This window comes from Falco biarmicus, chromosome 4 (assembly GCF_023638135.1).
Source record: "Falco biarmicus isolate bFalBia1 chromosome 4, bFalBia1.pri, whole genome shotgun sequence".
NCBI classification, from domain to species: Eukaryota; Metazoa; Chordata; class Aves; order Falconiformes; family Falconidae; genus Falco; species Falco biarmicus.
The window spans coordinates 98,924,752-98,944,570 of NC_079291.1; the positions used below are offsets into that span (position 1 = coordinate 98,924,752).

The 19,819-nt window shown below is 49.7% G+C and overlaps 1 protein-coding gene across 2 annotated transcripts in view; it reads left to right on the top strand.

Annotated features, from left to right (window-relative positions):
• The window catches only part of FAM107A (family with sequence similarity 107 member A), a 31,229-nt gene extending 12,804 nt beyond the window's left edge, over positions 1-18,425 (top strand). The window contains exons 1-4 of one of the 2 annotated variants that reach the window (XM_056337100.1): positions 829-1,436; positions 9,835-10,009; positions 13,799-13,955; positions 15,135-18,425. In XM_056337100.1, the coding sequence (XP_056193075.1) occupies positions 1,373-1,436; positions 9,835-10,009; positions 13,799-13,955; positions 15,135-15,242 (504 nt within the window). In that variant the 5' untranslated portion in view covers positions 829-1,372 and the 3' untranslated portion in view covers positions 15,243-18,425. Of the gene's footprint in view, positions 1-828; positions 1,437-9,834; positions 10,010-13,798; positions 13,956-15,134 lie in introns of those variants that run through there. The other variant, XM_056337099.1, reaches the window with a different exon arrangement.
• Positions 18,426-19,819: the final 1,394 nt, after the last annotated feature.

Consider the following 19,819-nt stretch of genomic DNA (forward strand, 5'->3'; position numbering starts at 1 on the left):
GTGGGCTTCGCCAGGCGAGCTGGGAAGGGCTGGGGCTTCTGTCACACCCAGCACTGCTGAGCCCTTGGCTTGAAAACACACCTGGGGTGAATGCTGGGATGTGGAGAGGAGCAAAATGTGGAGAGGTGAAGATAAGTGAATAAGCACCTCCTTGCCCATGGCAGCCTCCCTTCTTTCTCCCATCCTTCACGGAGTCAGGAGTGTCAGGCCAGGAGGTGGCTGTGATGTGCGTGCCCCCATGGGTGCTGCAGTGTGTGAATGTGGCTGGGCACCACAGCAGTGCCCCCCCGGCTTCCCTCATCCCCTTCCTCTGGGTGGGAACGGTCTCTCCCCATTCCTGCCCACCTCCTGGGACCAGAACCTGGGCATCTGCAGGCTGGCACAGGGTGACCTGGCCAGAGCTGGAGGGCAGCACCCATCTAAGAGCCAAGAGGAGCTGCTGGGGTGGTCTAACTCCTTCTTCTCCCCCAGCTTTGCAGCCTCTGGTTTCCCAGGCCATGGCAATTCAGGGACAGCCAACATGGTACTTCCAGCCACAGCAAGGATGGGGATGAGGGACCCAATCCAGGCAGGGGATGCATCTAAGCAGGATGACTTGGGGCAGCAGGAGCCTGGGGCAGCAATGCAGTGGCACCACACAGCCCCAGCGCCACCAGGATGCCTGTGGCCCCCATGCAGGGGCTGCTTTTCCCTCCCGCAGCCCTCACCCGCAGGGTGCAGCAGCTGCTCCCCCTGGACCATGCAGCAGTTGGTAGATGACAGGGTGTTGCAACACGCCAGGGAATAATCACGATAACTCGAGCGGTTGCCCTGGTGCCGGGCTTGGCTGTTGCAGTGGTTGCTAAAGAGAGTGGGCGTGCGGCTTCCTCTGGGGCGATCTGATTTCTCTGGGAGCGTGGTTAAGGCACACTTAAGAGAAATCGTCCTCGGTGGAGCAGGGATGCGACCTCTCTGCCAGCAGCAGCAGCTATGCTGAGCAGGCTGCTCAGGTGCCTGGGCATGCATGGAGCTGTTTGCTTTGGGGGGAAAAAACTATTAGCTTGTTCATCCATCCTGGGAAAACATCATCCGGCAATGAAGAGCAAAGGGAGCAAGTTTTCAGGGTGGCAGAGAGACCTTTGGGACCAGCACTGAGGAGCAGCGAAGGCCACCGGCTGCTGCCGGCTGAGCTGCAGCCCCCAGTGGGGTCCCTGTGGGGTGGTGAGAGCAGCGGGGAGGGAGCCGGTGCAGCAGCCACCTCCACGTGACCCTCCATCCCTGCTCCCACCGAAGAGACCTGGCAGGAGCCAGGCAGCTTCGTCGGACCCGGCCAAAAGTCACACAGGCGCGAGCACAGCCGGGCAGAAGCAGCAACTTCAGCCCCTGCAGCCCCATGTCGTGGGACACGGGGCAACACCTGCCCCCTGGGCTCCCCAGGGCCACGCTGAGGAAATCAGGTAAGCCCAGGGCCCCCTGAGCTGCCCCGGGGGGTCCCTGCTCCTCTGCCAGCTCCCCGCTGCCGGGACGGGCTGCTGAGCCCCCCGGGATGCGTCTGCACTGCATACGTGTTTAGGCACAGGTGACTTCGGACCCTGTTTACAATTTTGAGATATCATGTTTGCTGTAATACTTTGGTCGCTGGTTGAGGAGCTGCCCTTCTGCTTCTGCCTTTCAAAACAGACCTGTATCCCACAAGAAATTCCCAGAGCAAACCTATGCTGTGATTCAAACCTTCTTGGAGCGGCATGGGGCTGGACAAGGGGTACTTGCTAATACTATCCCCACAAATCAGCGTGGAAGGATTTTCTCTGTATTCAACAAAATACCTTTGAGCTACCTTAAAACATTCATTAATGATTGATGTGCATCGGTATCATAGGCAGGCAAATGCACAGAGCAAATATTTGATGAGATATTAAAAGTAAGTTTGCGATTATCAAGAAAGACTGTTAAGCATCTGTCACTGCTTAACAAAACTAAACAAGCCGCTCCACATGCCGCTTGCAAAGGCACCAGGCTGACGTCCCTTGGTGATTGCTAACAGAGTGGGATCCCAGCCTTGTTATCTGTGTTTATCACAGTCCAAGGTAGTTAAATGAAATTATTAACCAGCACACCCAATCCTGCCTGTGGGCAGAGGGGAGCTTGTTGCTGCCTGACTGTACAAACATTTCTGACATTAGCCAACACAAAACAGGGAACCAGGAACTTCTACGCACCCAGACAGCTCAACTAGTCCCAAACTTGCCGGGATTTCTCTCTTTTAAATACATGTGCATGAGTGCAAAGCTCAGCAGGTGACCGTGGTGACCTGTGGGGTCCTTTACACCTGGGGTGATCACAGGTGGGGGCACGAGAGCAGCCTGGGCTGAGCCCAGAGCCCACTCTGTTCCCCCCTTGGGCAGGTGCGATGCTGGTGTAAAGGGGGGACCCGGGACCTGTGGGCTGTAGTGCTGCCACGATGCTCAGCAAGGGTGGGCAGGACCTGGGGCACAGGCTGGACTGGGGAGACTAGCTATACTGGTGGGAGAACACTGGCTGTACTGGTGGGGAGCACTGGTTGTACTGGTGGGCAGCCCTACCCCCAGAATGTGTTCAGCAGAGAGGCAGATTCAGAAATGGTGGTGACGTGGCAGATGTGCTGGGAGCTGCAGGACTGTGTCCCCCTGCCCTGTTACACACTTCTATTAGTTTTCTTTCCCGTTCTGACCCTGCAGCCTCGTGGGGTTTATTCCTGAACGTCAGGGCTGAGCAAAGGCAAGGGGACCAGGGCATACGCGCCTGCTGCCCCGAGGCAGCCACCCGATAGCTGCATGCTGCTTCCCACGGTGGCCACATCGAGTTACATTCACCCTATTGCATTATAAATACCAGAATTAGCCTTGCTTAATTATTTAAAACTATAGATTAAAAGCAGACAAAGGTTCTTTGCCTCCTTTCCGGAGCACGTGTATCATTTATCGGTGATACGGTCGCCTGGTGACAAGCAAGGTGGAGCGTGCCAGCTCCATCGGTATGAGATGCTCCCAAGCTGCCGGCACGGCAGGAACCAGAGGGGAAGAAAATCACAGTGAGGATGGGAGCTGGTACCACCTCATCCACGAACGGTAACGGTTAGCATCTGCCAATCTTTGGACTCACCGTATCAACATTATAATTATTATTATCATTATTATTATTGTTATTACTATTATCATTATCATCATCATCATTGTCATCATTAACGTCATCATCATCCCTCACCAGGGCAGTGAGCCACAGCAATCATTAAGCTAATGTGAAGGAATGACAGGTATCTCATTCCCGGCTCAGCTGCCTAACGATGGGTAAGCGACAGATGGATTATTTGGGGCATTAAGGTGCGTTTTGTGGGCTCAGCTGTGGGGACCCACCCACCAAAGGGCTTCCAGGCACTGGGCACCCCCCCATCAGGCAGCACCCACACCTGGCTCAGTAAAGCTGGTATCTGGGTGCCTCGCTCTGCCCTGAACCCACTGCCCATGCAGAAAGTGGCTTCCAAAGGCAAGTGCCCAGCTTGTCAACATGCTTGTCCTACCGGCAGCAGATCCTCGGCAACTCATCTGCACGCCCAAAAGCTGCTCTCACCACACAAAGCTTTGGGGCACACAGAGACCGACACACGGTTGTGTCCCTGCCCCATGATGCCATGAGCCCCAGCTATACTGTGTTTCTAAAATACAATTAATTAATGTTAGGAAAACCATGCAAATTAGCAAATGCCATCAATTCAAGAATCCAAAATGAAAGAGAAACTTTCAGCTTCATTCTTTGTAGGACTTAAGATACAGCATGATCTTTTCTGCCGTTACACTCACAGGAAAATCTGTAGGGCCAAACTCCAGCTCCACTTCAGACAATGGAAGTGCATTGACTGAACATTCATGCTCTAAAATGAAAAAAAAAAAAATAATGTGGACTTCTGGTTAATAGGTAGAATTGTACGTGTACCAGTGCTTGAAAGGAACTGAGGCTAGTGTCAAGTGCCTGTGCACCTCCACCTGCATTGCCCGCCATTGCAGGGGGTGAGGACATGCCCGCTCATCTCAGTCTTCCCAAGAGGGGTGTGAGGGATGGTACCCTCATCCTGGGGAGCAGATGCCATCGGGGGCCACAGCCCAGAAAAGGGAAGGTTCCCCTTCATGTTTGCAGTGAAATGCGTCAGAAACCCACATCATTTCCCAGGTGCCAGGTTACTTGCCAAACCATCCTGGGTGTGTTGATTTTGCAGTCACCTTACTCGCAGGATATGTATGACCAGCTTCTTTCAGCAGCCCTTCGTTAATCTGTCAGTTCTTCTAAAAAGCTGCATCCATGAACAGATCCCAGGCATCCAGAAAACCAGTTGTTCTCCCCTGTAGCCACAGTTTTAAGTGATCATTTCTGCCCAGGAAACGGTCCCTTGGGTCAGCAGTTTTTACAAACCCAGATCCAGGGCTCTGACCCTGGGAGTCCTCAGGTTTTTGCCCAGTCTCATCCGTTCCACCAAGTAATAGCGTTTCACAGAATTACAAATAGCAATATCCCCTGAGCTTGGATCCCATTCCCAGAATAATGCCTTCTGCCTGTTTTTATGTGGATGGCATTTCGCAGAGGCCCGTTCTCTGCCCAGAAAGGGATGCCCACACAGTATCTTTAACAAAAGCAGTTTGGTCATCATCTGCCCCTATTGACAAAACTCTCCTGAGACGCTCTAGTTGGAAAATCAGCTCTCAAATGACACAGACAGCAGAAATAAAAGACTGCGAACTACATTTGCTCGATAGATTTCAGCTAAAGCTAAACACTGAGCTGTGTTGCAGAGGAGAGCATTGACAGCTTGGTGAGTTCAGGATGCTGAGAACCAACAGGGCATCATTGCAGGGGACAGGGCATGTTGCAGAGCGGAGCTGCTGACAGCACTGAAGGACGAGAAACTCAGTTTGCAGGTGGCACGGAAAAGGGCTGAGGGATGCACAGGGGAAGGGTGAGCAGGTCGCAGAGGGGCAGGATGGCGAGGAGAGCTTGGCAAAACAAAAGCCAAGGGGAAGGAGGCATTTCATGTGAAAACCTGCAAAAAGCAGCTGGTGTCCTGCTGCACCCTCCGTTCTCTCCTATACAGTTGCAAATCGAGAGGTGCTGGGGAGGTGCCCAGACCTCCACCCTACAGCTTTCTATACCCAGTAGCTACACATAATTTTCTTTTCAATTTCTCTTGGTTTTCCCCTTGCGAAGAATGGCTGGAGCCATGCAGGCAGCCACAAGCAGAGCTGCACCCCTCGGGTTACCTGCCCTTTCCAGGGCCGTTAATCCCCTTAACATTCCTGGGGATTATTTCCATCCCGACAGGACGGTGAAGCAGGCTGCCAGCGGCAGCGCAGGGAGCAACACACGGCACGCGGTCCCGAGGGGCTCACAGGGCAACCCACCGCTGAGAGACAAGCCGCTTAATCCTAAATAAATGCTCTGTGAAGGGCAAAAGGAAGAATAGCTCAGCTCGGGCCAGAGCCGAGCCCCTGTGTCCCACGCCTGTCCCTGGGCATGAGCCAGTCCTCCTGCTCCTCCTCTCCAGGATCAGGCTAAAACCTTTCTCCTCACCCTGGGCTGCACAAAAGCCACTCAGCACCCCAAGCAGCACACCGCATTTTACACTTCTAGTAGGATGGATTTCATTTATTTTGTGCAACATTCAGGTTTTCAAAGGTGTTAAACGTTGCACCAAAACTGCCTGATTCCCCGTTTCCCAAAAGATTTGGACTGAGCATAATCAGAACTGGAAACAGTTTGCCCCAGGATTGCATACTGGTGATTTTATCGCAAATGTCCCAGGAACTGGGGGATTTATAAGCATTTCTAGGCAGTAAGAGCAGGCATTTGGGCTTTGATTTAGGTCAGAACAGACCAAGATACTAAAATGTCATTTTTCTCCTCCAGTCAGTCCCACACCCTGGGGCAGGAGGGTGGCTGGTCTCTGGGCCATCTCAAAGATGCTGAATATTGCCTGTGGAGTCTCCTAGAAAACTGGGAGTTCATTTCACAGCTACGGCTGGGAGAGGAGATAACGCCATGTGTGAAGTCCAGGTATCTGCCAGTGGCCCTGGCCTCCACACCCAGGCACTCTTGCTTTTTACTTACAGAAAAGTCACTTGGAAATGTACCTTTCCTAGAAAGCCGCAGGCTTCTAGAAATGAGGAAAGGGAAAATATTTAAAAGCAAGCAAAAAACTGAGCATGCTGAAGCAAATACAGCTAGCTTTTTATGAGCAATGCTCCAAAGCAGACCTATTTAAAAGGTCACACTGTCTTTCTGAGCACAGCAGAGGGTATTAAAATGAACATGTATTTTTTTGTTTATATCTTGCCAAGAACAATATAAAAATGTCTAGCACCTTTTGCTGATTTATGGTGGTGGCCAAGGAGGTGTCAGAGCAGAGCCTTGTTCATTGATCTATGGCTGAATCATGCAAAAACAGACGTCCTGCTGTAAATCCGCTGCAGAGACCTGGCTTGATTTATACCTCCAGCACTATAAATAATGGCAAAAAGCAGCCTGATAGCAGTCAGTCTCCCCTTACACGGGCATGAATTACATCAGGTCTTGAAGACGATCAATCTACTCCATGAGAAACATTTTGCACTGGGTCCCTATCTGCCAACCTGCAGGAGAAAGGATGCCCCGTCCTTACTCCCAGCATAACCCCAAGCTCTGTTTCAGGTGCACCAATATTTTTATGCTCTCATTTTTCTTTTTCTGCTCAATGCAAATGAAGGCATTCCTTGACTTGTTCCAGGCCAAGGTCTTCTGAAGGTTTAAAGTGCTGTTCACGCAGTGAGGTTCAAGCCTCCTTCCAGTCCCAGTCAGGGACAAGGTCAGGGCTTTGATTTTGTCCCTGGGGCAGCAGTTCAGACACCCACTGGAAGCCAAACCCTCGGGGTCAGTGTCTGCACACCACTAGGCACATCTAGTGCAGCGAAAACCAAGCTCAGATCTACCTGCCGTGTCCTGGCCCCCGCAATGTTGTTCAGTCAAATTGCACTCGTTATGAGGACTTCTGCATGCTGATTTAATAGCCCCCTGGCCAGAAAAGCTTCCAGTCACTTTCAGTTCCTCCCACTCCTTCCTTCCCAGTATTTTCTTCATTTCTACTAGTTTCAGGGAAAAGTTCCCCATCTGCCTTCAGTAAATAGGTTACTAAATCGCTGCTTCTTTGCAAGCCTCAGCTATGCAGTGTTTGATGGCTGCAGTCTGGAAATAACTATATCAGCCAATTCAAAACCTCCAGGCTCGCTGCGGTGCTCCCCCAAAATGCTGCATAAGCAGAGGGTCCCCCAAGGTGGGGGGTGGGGGCCCTTCCCAACCATCCTGGGCATCTGTAGGGTGGAAACACCACAAGACCAAACTGAAGGGCTGGGTGACACTGTGCAATAGCCTTGTACGCTACTGGGCGTTAGCCCTATGTGGACATGGGGACAGACTGCCCCCAGAAAATCTCCCGGGATCTAGGTCTTGGAGGTAGGGAAGAAGAGACTCCCATTCCAGAGCTGCAAAAGGAAACCCATACATCACAGACTCACGAGGAAAAAAAAAGTACTTTATAAGTAACAGTGCTGCACCAGTACCCCAAGAGCTAGTTCAGCTTAGCAGCAAGGCCTGAGAGCTACTTCATATAGAAAAAAACCATGAAAGTCACTAGAGTTACGGCCATTTCTGGCATCCAGGTTGGTCCTTCAGGCTTGGTTGGCCACATAATCCTTCCATGCTCACTGCTCACTGCATTATCCCCTAGCAGAGCACAACAGGTAGATTTAAGATGAACAAATCCAAGATCAGTATGCCCCAGCCCTTCTCCTGCTGTGCCCAGCACACAAGCAGGTGTGGGCATCTCTGTCACTGGGAGCGGCTCTGGTCTACATGACAGCACAGGAACAGCAGGGAAAGGGTGACAGGACGACACAGTGACACTGAGGCTAGTGTATTAGTATAGCTATCCAAAAATGGTGTCTCCATTAAAAACACCAGCGTTTTATTTAGGTTACTCCATGGAGAGACTTTTTTGCTTGAAAAATGAAGACTTTGCTTTGCCTTTTGAAATGGGAGCTCATCCATTTCATTCATGCCAAAACAAACCTTTGCTTATCTACCTTCCTTCCTTGTCTTTTGTCTGCCTCCTCTGTGAAAAAAAGACCAAAAAAGGGAAGAAGTAGAAGAAGAAAAAACCAAAGCAATTTTACCCCACTGAAAACCTGGCAAGTTTTCTCACTGTTCGAAACCTGGCTGTCATCTAACAGAAATTAGCCATGAAATTGTGCTGCCTTAACCCTTGGCTGTTCTTCAGTCCCTGCATCTCTCTGGAAGGCAACGCTGAGCCCCCAGCTTCAGCCTGCGGAGTCCAGCCCCTGAGGGGTTTGAATCAGCCTGGCACTTGCCACCAAACAGCAAACCACACCACCTTCCCTTCTGCCAGCAGTGATGTATGATCCTAGTGGAAAATAATTTGATACAAGAAATCACTGGTTCCAGCTTCCAAGTGCCCTTTAAATATGTACCAAACTATTCACCCCAATTACACTCATGTAATGGGCGCTGATTTGTTTTTCTTTGTTCCCAAAGCAGTAGAGCACGGGCCACATTAACATTCAATGAGAAGTTGTTTGATATTGAATCATTTCTTCAGCAGTATTATTCCTTACACAATTCTGTTTGATTGCAATCCACTCCACATTTGATAAGTACTTACTATGAAAGAATGACCTAGCTTGCTTTCCCTTGCCTTTTTTTATTGATTTCTCTTTTAAAAGGGTTTTATTCCTTTTACACACAAGATTGCAAAAAGAGAGAGAGACAACATTACTGAACAACTGTTTTCCTTGCTGCTCCACCAACCCATCTAACTTCACACTAGGCCCCCAAAAATACTGTAATAACAAGATACTTAGAGGCACGGAGCTGCCTACACCCTTTTCCTGGGACTTTTTGTTCTTACTGGTAAACTTCCAAATTGTTCAAGTGAATAGTCAGGAATAAATTGCTCTTTCTGAGCCCCTGATTAGACCGTACACTGAATAATTGCAGGCAGCCCCACTGTGCTCCGCATTTAAAGACACAGCCCGCTGCGGGCTGTTTGTCTGTAACTTGTGCTTTGCACACACTTCGTATAGGGTTTTTTGTAAAGGGGAAATGTAGAGCACTAGAAAAATACCAACAGCGACCATGCCCTGTGGTTTGCCTGAAATCCAAGCTGTCATCACTTCCAAAAGAGTGGGCTCTTGTTCTTGCATCCAGAACATACAAATTATTACAGCACGACCACATACTGCATGGGCGAATTATGCTTTTCTTGGCATTGGGCTCGATCCCAATTGTTAGGCCAGCAGGATATCAGCAAAACGTTTCCTTGACAAGAGGTTTCAGATACAGCATCCCTTCCCCAGGCCTGTGTTTTGGAAGCCCCTCAAAGCCCACAGCATCCCCTCGTGCTCAGGGACCAACGGCTTCAGCCAGGACGGCCAAAGCAGCCACTCAGCACAGTCCACATCCACAGCTGTTTCCAGTTTTAGTTAGACCTGTCTTGCATTAATTAATCCTTGGCACTAAATGCTGCAGCCACTGAAACGAGCAGCTGGCAAGTAATTTAAATGATCTAATTAATATGTGTCTCATCAACAATGCAAAGGGATATTTTTGAAAACCCCACCAGCACAGGGAGGCATGTGTGCAGAGACAGCAGCGCGGGTGTCAAGCAGCTGGGGCAGGCACCATCTCTTCTCCTCTGCCTTGTCCAGGGGAGGAGAGCTCCAGCGAGTTCCCACACCACAGCAGGGTGAGACTTCTCACGCAAACACCCCTCTTTCCTTGCAGCATCGATGTACACTGAAATACAGAGGGAGCGACCAGATGGTGGGAATATCCTGACTCACCCAGACTACATAGATGGAAACCCAGACCTCATCAAACCCAAAAAGCTCCTAAATCCTGTAAAAGCCTCAAAGAGCCACCAAGAGCTGCACAGAGAGCTGCTGATGAACCACAAAAGGTAAGAGGAGGTCGCAGCCTGCTGCTGCAGAAGTCCGGGAGGTGCTGAGCTCAGCAGCCAGGGCACATATGCCAGCAATAGCCTGTGAGTTGGAAGGGCACGATAAACCCCTTCACTTGCTAACAAACACAGCATAAACCTTGCTGTGGCCCTTTCCTCTTTTCTCTGATGTGACAGTTTCTTTTAAAACCAAAGCAGAACCAAAAGCCCCCTGCTCTGCCACCCTGGAGCATCATCAGGCTAGCACTTTTTGGAGCTGCTTGCCATTTCCACTTACCTCGAGCTACAAGCGCCCAAAGATGCAAGGCATCCCTACAGCCCCTTTATAATGTCCTACACATGTTTTCTCCCTGGTCCTGGTTTTTCTGTCTCCATCACTGATTTGCCAAGTCCCCAGCAATGTACAGCATTCCTGTGTGCTTTAAGGTCAACCCAGAGGCAGTAAGAGGTGCAGGCTGGATGGAGCCATTGAAAGCTGGGAAAGCACCATCTGTACAAGGAGAAGGCTAATCATCGTCTCCCTAAGAATTAAGCAGGTGAAGACAGGCTAGAATTCACATTCCTGACTTCCTCCCCCATCACCCCAATATAACTCTTTGGGGGTACAGATACAACATCAGGAAAACGACACCAGTGACTGAGAACCTATAACCACATCATTCCTTTGTCTGAGCGTGAGTGCAATAAAAGCATACTCAGTTCAGAGGCTTTTAAGCACAGCAAGAAATCTGATGGCTTTACACTGACATTTTCTGAACACCCTGAAATATTCTGACACGATAGCACTTTGGCTGTCTAATTAAAAGGAGCACAGCCCTGTTCAAAAGGACCACAGTCATCAAGAGAATCAGACACATATTAATTCGGCAAACAATCAAGCCTGCCAGCAGGGAGCATTAATCAATACTGGCACTGGCTGGGCTTGGGTTTGATTTGATTTTCGCAGAATCACGAGGAATTACAGGGATCAGATCCAGGCTGTTTTCGAGCATCAAGGCAGAAGTAACTATAGCAGCCAGATTTTTTTAATCTCTCTGGTTTGAGAGTGACCATATCCTGCCTACTGATACTGCTCAATTTAAAGGCTCACCTACCAGCACCGGCTTTGATCTCACAGGACTTTATTCCAATCTCACCATGATGAAACCAAGAATCAAGAAATCCCTGCGACAGAGGTAGCAGAGATGGATGGTAGCAGATGGGATACAGACCCCACGGCACCAGACTGAGCTGAACTTCAAACTGGCGAACAAAAAGAGTGTCACCACTTTGTATTCCAGTTCTGTGCCTGCCACCATGTTATATCCACCTGTGCCGTGAGATACTGGCAGGAGGCAGCTTCGCTGCAGCCATCCTGTATCTCCTGATGCCTCTCCTTATAGTCCTGTACATCTCACCCAGCAGTGTAAACCTACTTTGGCTCTAGCCTCCTCAATATTTTTCAGCAAACACATGAAACAAACCCTACTGCAAACAATAATCCATGGTTGCTGGTTTCTTGCCACTCTCAAATCCACCACTTTTGCCTCCTGCTACACGTTACAGTAGAGGTAGAGAGGGGAGAAGGGGAGTGAGAAGCATCTATGACTTGCTCCTGTTTCTGCTTTGCTGTTGGTTTTTCCAAGCAGCAAGGAGAAGCAACTCAAATTAGCAGCTTGTGCAACAAAACCCTTATCTTAGTCAACACCTCCGGGTACTAACAACACAGGCTGATTAAATCAAAGAGTGGTAACAAATAATCCACAGCAACATTGCAGGCTGTGTCTCCAGCAAGCCAAGGCAGATTTGCCTTCTCTCAAGCACTGGGAAAAGCATTTCTGCAGCATCCAAGTTCTTCCTGCCTTGAAAAACCATCATGAAAGCTCTGGGGCAAAGGCTACAGCTACCCTCACTGACGTTGCCGTGAACTTTGTCCTGTCATAAAGCAAGAAAAGAAATTACAATAAGAAACACTGTTAAACATGCCACTGGAAGGATGCAAGCACTGGTCCCCAAGCCATGTTGTGACAGTGCAAATGTTTGCTGCATCTGGAGAGCATCTCCCTCTCCCTCCCATTCTCCCTCTCCTCTCCCGCTGCCTGCCAGTTCAGTTTCCCATGATGTGAGATACCACCTCAGCACCTGCCACTTTGCCAAGAAAGCTCTGTAGTCCATAGGGTCTGAGGTCTCTGCTTTCAAACAGCCTTAGCAGAGTCCAACAAGTGTTTGGTCAACAGAAACCTCCCGGTGCTGAGGAGCTCTGCATTAATAGTGCACCCCGACCCCCTGTGCCCTGGGCAAGCCCTCAGCACAGACATGGGGAGGTCCCCTCCTTGTCTCAAAACAGACCTCCACCCACAGGAACACCAAACACCCCACACATTACAACAGGACTTGTAAATACTCTGAGCGTGTTGATTTAAGCAACTGTTAAACCCAGCCCATGAAAGTGGTGAGGCCCCACTCCTTCCCCATGTGTGACAGCTATGAGGTCTTCAACTCCTTCTCCTCAAAAATACAGCTTCAGTCAACTACTTCTAGTCCTGTCTTTTCTTGCAAGATTACTTACACTCCAGCTGCTCTTGCAGAAGATAGCCTGCATAAATGCAGTCTTGGCCACTTCCTAACTACCTGTTCTTCAGCGACACGAAGCTCTGTGTAGTTGCAATACAGTTTTCCCTGAATTCAGCAAAAAAAGAAAGTCACCCAGCAGCTTCAGGTTTTGCCTCTCTGGCTAGGGCTTGGTGGGGCAGAGTCACTGCTTTTAGTGATTTAAGCCAGGAAGCTGATGGATTTTACGAAGGCAGATTCCTTTTGGCACGGAAGAGATGAGTTGGTCAAACCACTACCCTAGAAGGGCAGGAAGCCTCCCACAACCACACAGGAGCACATCGGGACGTGTTCCACATTCACCCATATCCCCACTCATCCATACCTACTCCCAAGCTCCCAGCGGGGCAGAGGCTGGTGGGAAGGTGGCCGGGGTCACCTGCAGGAGGTAAATCTTAGTGTCCAAATTCAGGCATGTCAATATTCAAAGTGTTAGGTTTCTGGAATTTGTTTGGAGAACTTCTTTCATCTTTACACCACGTAATTATGCCTTGGCTGCTTGTCCTTGCCATGCCTCTTTTCCCGTGATCAGACATGGATCTTTTCCCTGACAGAACAGGGCTCGGAGCAGTCCCGCTTCATCTGAGATGCTTCGGGTGGCTGGCGGAGAGCCAGGCACCTGTGCCATCCACAACACAAACACTCGGCTTCCAGGGGAAAAGGACATTTCGTTTTGGCCCCTTGACCCAAACCCTCCGTGTCAACAGGGGGGCCGCTAGCCCTCAGCTGTGTAGCAAAGCTGGGATGCAACTGGGAGGAGAGGAACTGCCAGGACAATTACTGCAGATCAATGACTACCCCTGCTGGTGGAAAAAAAATAGGCATGATTTAAAATGCCCTCAACGCAGCTGAATCCATCACCGACATCATTCAAACTGACAGCAGGAGCCAAAGGACGGTCCCACTTCCACACCCGTCCCAGAAAGCTGTAGCGCTTCAATGCAATGGGATGGGCAAACCCCCCAGCACCACAAGCCCCACACACGAGCAGCAGACACTGTGCCCACCCCAGGCACCCTCCCAGCAGCACAACACCCTCAAAACTGTGTGGATGGACTTGTGGACCAGGATTGCTTTGTGGACCAGGTCTCCCACGCTTCCATTTAGGACCGAGAAGAGTTTTGGGGTTGCTGGGCTGCCAGTGATTACACCCCAGCGGGTAGGCGCTCTGGCCCTGATTTATCTGCTTTTTATCCACAGAGGTTTGGGCATGGAGAGCAAGCCAGAGCTGCAGCGGGTGCTCGAGCACCGACGGCGAAACCAGCTCATCAGGCAGAAGAAGGAAGAGGAAGAGGCAAAGAAATTGCAGTCTCCTTTTGAAAAAGAGCTATTAAAGAGGCACCAGAGGCTGGATCAGGTAGAACTGAGTTTTCAGCCATTCCTGGCTCATCCTAACCACCCTGTACAAGGCACAGACCACAGGGGAGATGGGTGAGCTGAGGCTCAACCCAAGGTCTAGCATTGCTACCCCTGCATAAAACAGGAGCCACAGTACATCCCTCACTGCTGCACTATGCAGCTGCGGCACCCTTATCCTCACAGGATCCACCCCGTTTGTACCATCTCACCCAGGACCTCCACCACACACCACTGACACCACATGGTGTCCCTGGAGTGTGCTTTCCAGTTCAGAGCACCCCAAATAGCATGGGGGTTGCTGCAGCACCCACCATGGGGTTGCCTAGGACCCTGGGGTGCAGGGTGAGAGGCTGCACAAGTGCTGGAACATGCAAACACTGCTGCAATCGCACCCAAGCTGCTTTTGGGAGCAGTTCCTGGCATGTACCCTGGCCAAAAATATGTCTGGGGAAAACAATATTCAGCACGGGTACTTGTCAGCAGCACAGCTGTGCCCCAGGTGCACTGCCTCTGCCCTCTTACCCACACCGGTGCAAGCAGCAAGCAGGCTTGTGGCCATTGAAAATACTGTCATTCCCTGTCCTACTTGCCAGTATTTGCACTGCAAATGGATGATTTTTTTTTATTTCATTAATGACACAACAACTCCCTTGCAAGCCTATCAGCCAAGCTGAGATCACTTGAAAATCAAAGCCCAGCACTCTCAAAGAACCAGGAATACGAAACAAGGTGATTCAGGGACAGATCCATAAAGACCTTGCATATAGAAGTGAGGCAGTACGATGACTTACACCCCCTTAGACAATAAACTAATGCTGAGAGCTTTCCCCAGGCTCACAGGCCTTTTTTGCTGGGAAGGATTCAAACCTCCTCCACTCTTCTCCATGCCAGGTCTGAAGTGAAGCACTCCCCTGCTTTTCTGCTGGAGATGCTCCTCCCTGGAGGATAAAAATAAATAATTTAATTTTTCAGGAGGCCAGAAAAAGAGACTAAGGGTGAACATGGCTCTGGCATAATGACTTGGAAAAAGAGAGCACCGACATGTGCACTGCACACACTCAACTTTGGGCAATAATAACTGGACACCCAGCAATAACAAAGCCCACCGTTTGAATGTCGCTGACGCACTTTTGTCCTTCAGTATGCACAAATTAATGGTGACTCTTCTTTCTTACAGCTGGAGAAAGAGCAGGAGAAGCAGGAAGACCATGCACCAGAATTCATTAAGGTCAAGGAAAACCTGAGAAGAACATCAACGGTGACTGGGGATGAGAAAGCAGCGTAGCTTCTGCCAAAACTCAACAGGGATCCTACCAAGGCCGGCGCTAACACACACACGCTGACATCTCTGTACATGGTGGACATTCACACCTGCACCGTTGGGGCTGCTTATGGTTATTAACACTTGCTCCAGTAAAGGCACAAAAAAGGTTTCCCCAGCCCAGTAAGGTACCACTGTGGAAAAGGTGCAGTATTCACCGAAGAAGTACTCACACGGGGAGATGCAGAGCGAAATTATGTTCTTTTTTCCCCCCAGATCGTGGGTGCATGCTAACCTCCAGCTAACTCTTGGTTAACCCTAGAAACACAGCGACTGTTTAAGCCAGGGAAGTCTGTGGAGGGATGGTTTGGGGGACCCCTGCTTCTTCCTGGAGGCAGGCTCACCAGGCACTGGGTGACAGGAGGGCGGCTGCAGCTCTGGAGAAGTTCCTGGAAACCTGGCCTGGTAACTAAAAGGGACAATCTGTGTATTACTGAGAACAGCCCAGGCGACCATAATGGCTTTCCCAAGGGTCACTGGTATTGCCCCAGTGTGCGAGTCAAGCCTGGCTGAGGCTGTGTGTACCAGCAGCACACCCGTACTATTAGAAAAATCAGCCTCTGTGTGCCCGTACCAATGCAGCAGAGGCAGGTGCAACTGTTATTCACAAGCATCTTTAAACTGCTTTTCAAACCTGTTTGAAAACAGCTCTTTAGGCAGTTCCATGCTCAGGCAGAAAATCCATCGGACCACACCATCAACACCCCAAGCGGGAGGCAAACGCTCTGTGCAGAAAGCAAAGGCTGGGTGTTTTCGGCATGGCTGTGTGTGGAAGCGCGCAGTGACCAGGCAGCAGGTCCCTGCAGATGCAGCAGACAGGCAAACTGCTTCTTGCCCCTGGACGACTGAGCTTCAGCCCCTTACCCAGCAGCCAGACATGTGACTGAGAAGTGTCAATGTGGTAATGTCATACTGGTGTCCTGGTAGCCACCCTGCACACAGCTGGCATCTGTAGGCACCAGGGGCTACAGGGCATGTATGTGGTGATGCAAAACCCTTTGTCAGTGCTTTTCATCCCCTTTTCCAGAGGTCAGAGCTCCCTCATTGCAGCCACCACCTTGAAAAAGTAAAAATCTTCTTGCTGCTGGTATAGCAAAGCTGAGATAGATCGTGTGTTTGCGCCACACATGGACAGAGCCTGCCACACGTACGGAGCACCCATGCCCTGAGGTGTCCACATCTAGAGCTGAAATTGCACCTCCAGGAATATCTCAGCTTCTTGCTTCCCACATCAGCCCTGACACAAAGCCTAAACAGCACAACTCACCAACTGCCTTGGACACCAGCTCTTGAATGGCAAGCCTCAATGGACCCAGTCAGCTGGGAAGGTAATACCTGGATAAACAATACCTACTATCCACATCTGCAGTGGATCCATATGTAAATTAAGGGAAACTAAGCATTTATCACATATTTATTAAAAAGTTACTAATCCATTCCCTAGTCTCCCTGGTCCAGTGGGGTGCTTAATTTTGAGGGCTGTTGTTCGACCTGGCAGCCTGAGTAAAACATCTGAGCCACACCACATCACGAGCAGTGACAGGTACGAGGCTTCTGCGACAGACTGGACATAAAAGCCCTTCACTCCATTTCAGTCCTGGAGAGCCCCACCCCACAGCACTGTCTCTGCCGTGAATTTTAAACCCCTTGCTCATCACGCTCATTTTAAAGTTTTTATTTCAGAAATCCAGTGCATATGGTCACTAAGGGTCAAACAAGATCTAAATGGATTTATTACACCCCTCCCAACTGAGAAGCTTTTCATATAAGTTATGATTAAAACCATGAGGAAGAAGCAGCATTGACCATTTTTTCAGGGGGAAAAAATAGCCAAATTTCTCCAAGAAAAAAAAGGTGTTACTAAGGATGTTTGTACACAGCTGTAAAGAATGCTGTATGATACTCCATAGGTAACATCAGTTTAAACAACAAGCCAGAATTACTGTGCTGGGGGTTTTGTGAGGGGTTCTGGCACAGATTAAGTAACCTTGATCAAAGAGCTCAAAAAAAATTCAGCAAATTAATTTGTAATTTTGCCACAGATGGACATGTACTCCAGGAGAGGCAATCTGTCACTCCATATGCACCAGTGTTATCAGCTCACCCGGGCTGGGACAGGGGCATTTATACAAGTCCTTGGGTTGAAGCCATCCGGTAAGGTCTGGGTAAGCTGAGTGCTCAGATCAGCACTGAAAAACTTGCAAATATTTTGCTGCGGTCTTCCTGAGTACGCAAATATTATCAGAGTGAAAAAAAATGAGTGTTTCCCTTAGATGCAGTGCCCACCCAGCACAGTGGGGCTGCACACCAGTGCACTCCATGATAGCTAAGGGGCATCTGGCTCATTCTCAGCAGGTGTCCAGAAGGGAAAGGGAGGGCCAGGTCACACTGTCCTAACTCAGGCTGATCTAACAGTCACAGGAAGTCCTTCCAGCGGTGGAGAGACAGCAGAAAGCCCTGACCTGGCAGCTCACCAGGACCCTGCGGGCTGAAAGCCGGCACCCAGCTGCACACCCACACCAAACCCCAAGCAGCCGGTGCTGGCAGCTCCCGCGGGGCCAGGACAGGCTGGAGCATCCACATGGCACACAGCGGGACACACGGTGCTTCATCCACGGCAAGAGCTGCAGGCTCCAGCCCTCCATGATGGCACATGGGAAATGATGCTTTTACTGTTCAATGCTGGCTTAAAAATCACAGCATCTTCCAACACAGCTCCTCACACCCCTGCGAAGTGGTAATGCCTCCCTGGCTGGGCTCAGACCCAGAGCCTGGGCAACCTTCACCAATGCTCTTGTGCTTCATGGTGTGGCAGCAATGGAGGTGGCACCCGAAAAAGTATCAGTGTAGGCATCAACAGGAAGATTTTGGGGTATCTTTGTGTCTCTTTTTCTTTTAAACGAATTCTTCCCTATGCCCTTAAAACGCATTCCTGAATAAACGTGGTGTATCCAGAAGACACAGATTATCAGAGTATTGACGGGGACAATTTTTTGCACTGTGTATGTTGCCTATGTGGTATATAGTCTATATTCTGTGTTGGTGTTTATACATTTATATAAAAATATATGTCATGCAACTCTACTTAATTAACTCATACCTTTTAATGTGGACATTTCTGAAGAAATAAACTAAAAGATGATTGTACATTTTGCTCTTTCTACAAGGAACTGAAAAAGCTCCAAGGATGCAAGCAGACAACAGCCAAATAAACTGAATGAACATAAAAATCAGTGAAGTCTGACAGCAACTCCTTTGTTAGTGCTGTGTTAACTTACTCATCAACGAGCTGTTTTCATCATCCGCACCCAATGCTGCCTCTATTGCTTATTCCCAGACTTCATCTCAATTTACTGAAAGTTTAAGGGCACAAAAATTGTGGAATCAGGCTTTGTACACTGAAACTTCCCATATGTTTGATTTCTAACTGGCCAAAAATGCCCACCTGCCTGGCAGGATAAGACCCACAAAGCCAAGGAAACACATTGCCCTTGGATTTAATTCAAAAACTCCATTTTGAACTGAAAGGTAATCCTCACACTAGTCAGCTCACCTCATTATTCTAAAACATTTTTAAAGAGATTTAGCAGCAACAAAAGACCACCGATTAAATAGATAAGAAAAAGAGAGGATGCTTCACACATCCAGGTCACACACCATGGTCCCCGAGAGCCAGGACTGAAACTAAATGCAGTAAAGCAAATGAAAAGGACTTCTCTGTCTCATTAGCAATACCCTTAACAGCAGAGACGCCAGCTCCCCACTCAGAACAAGGCAGAGATGGTGCTTGGATGCATTTCTCTGCCACCAGGTATCCGCTGGGATTGCCACACCAGGAGGTACACAGCATTCCCGGCCCTCCGCACCCTGCGGCACCAGTGTGGGCAGTCAGCTCATCATTAGGGATGAGGGCTCCTTGACTAAACCTGTTCTTCAGGTCAGGTTCCCAAAACATCTTCCTACCTTGTTACCGCTTATAATAGCAGCTCAGTTGCTATCCTGCCATAGCAGGTTGCGGACTTCATTTCCTGGCACAAACCACACAAAGGGAAACACCTTCACTGGAGAGCCTGGCCTTTGGTGAGGTGTGAGACCGGGGGGCTCAGGCAGGACTTGGTAAAATGCTTGATCAACCTCTCGCAGCCCCAGCCAGCGAGGTTTCAGTGGGCTGTGCCCCAAGACTGCTTACACTAATTACACACCTCCTTTCACAAGCAGATGCCAAAGGCAGTCATTCATATCATAGAATCACTTGGGTTAGAAAAGACCTTGGAGATCATCGAGGCCAACCACTAACCCGCACTGCCAAGCCCACCACTAAACCATGTCCCTAAGCGCCACATCTATGTGTTTTTTTAAACACCTCTAGGGATGACGATTCCACCACCTCCCTGGGCAGCCTGTTCCAGTGCTTGACCATCCTTTCAGTGAAGACATTTTTCCTAATATCCAATTTAAACCTCCCCTGGGGCAACTTGAGGCCGTTTCCTCTTGTCCTACCGCTTGTTACCTGGGAGCAGAGACCGACCCCAGCCCAGCCC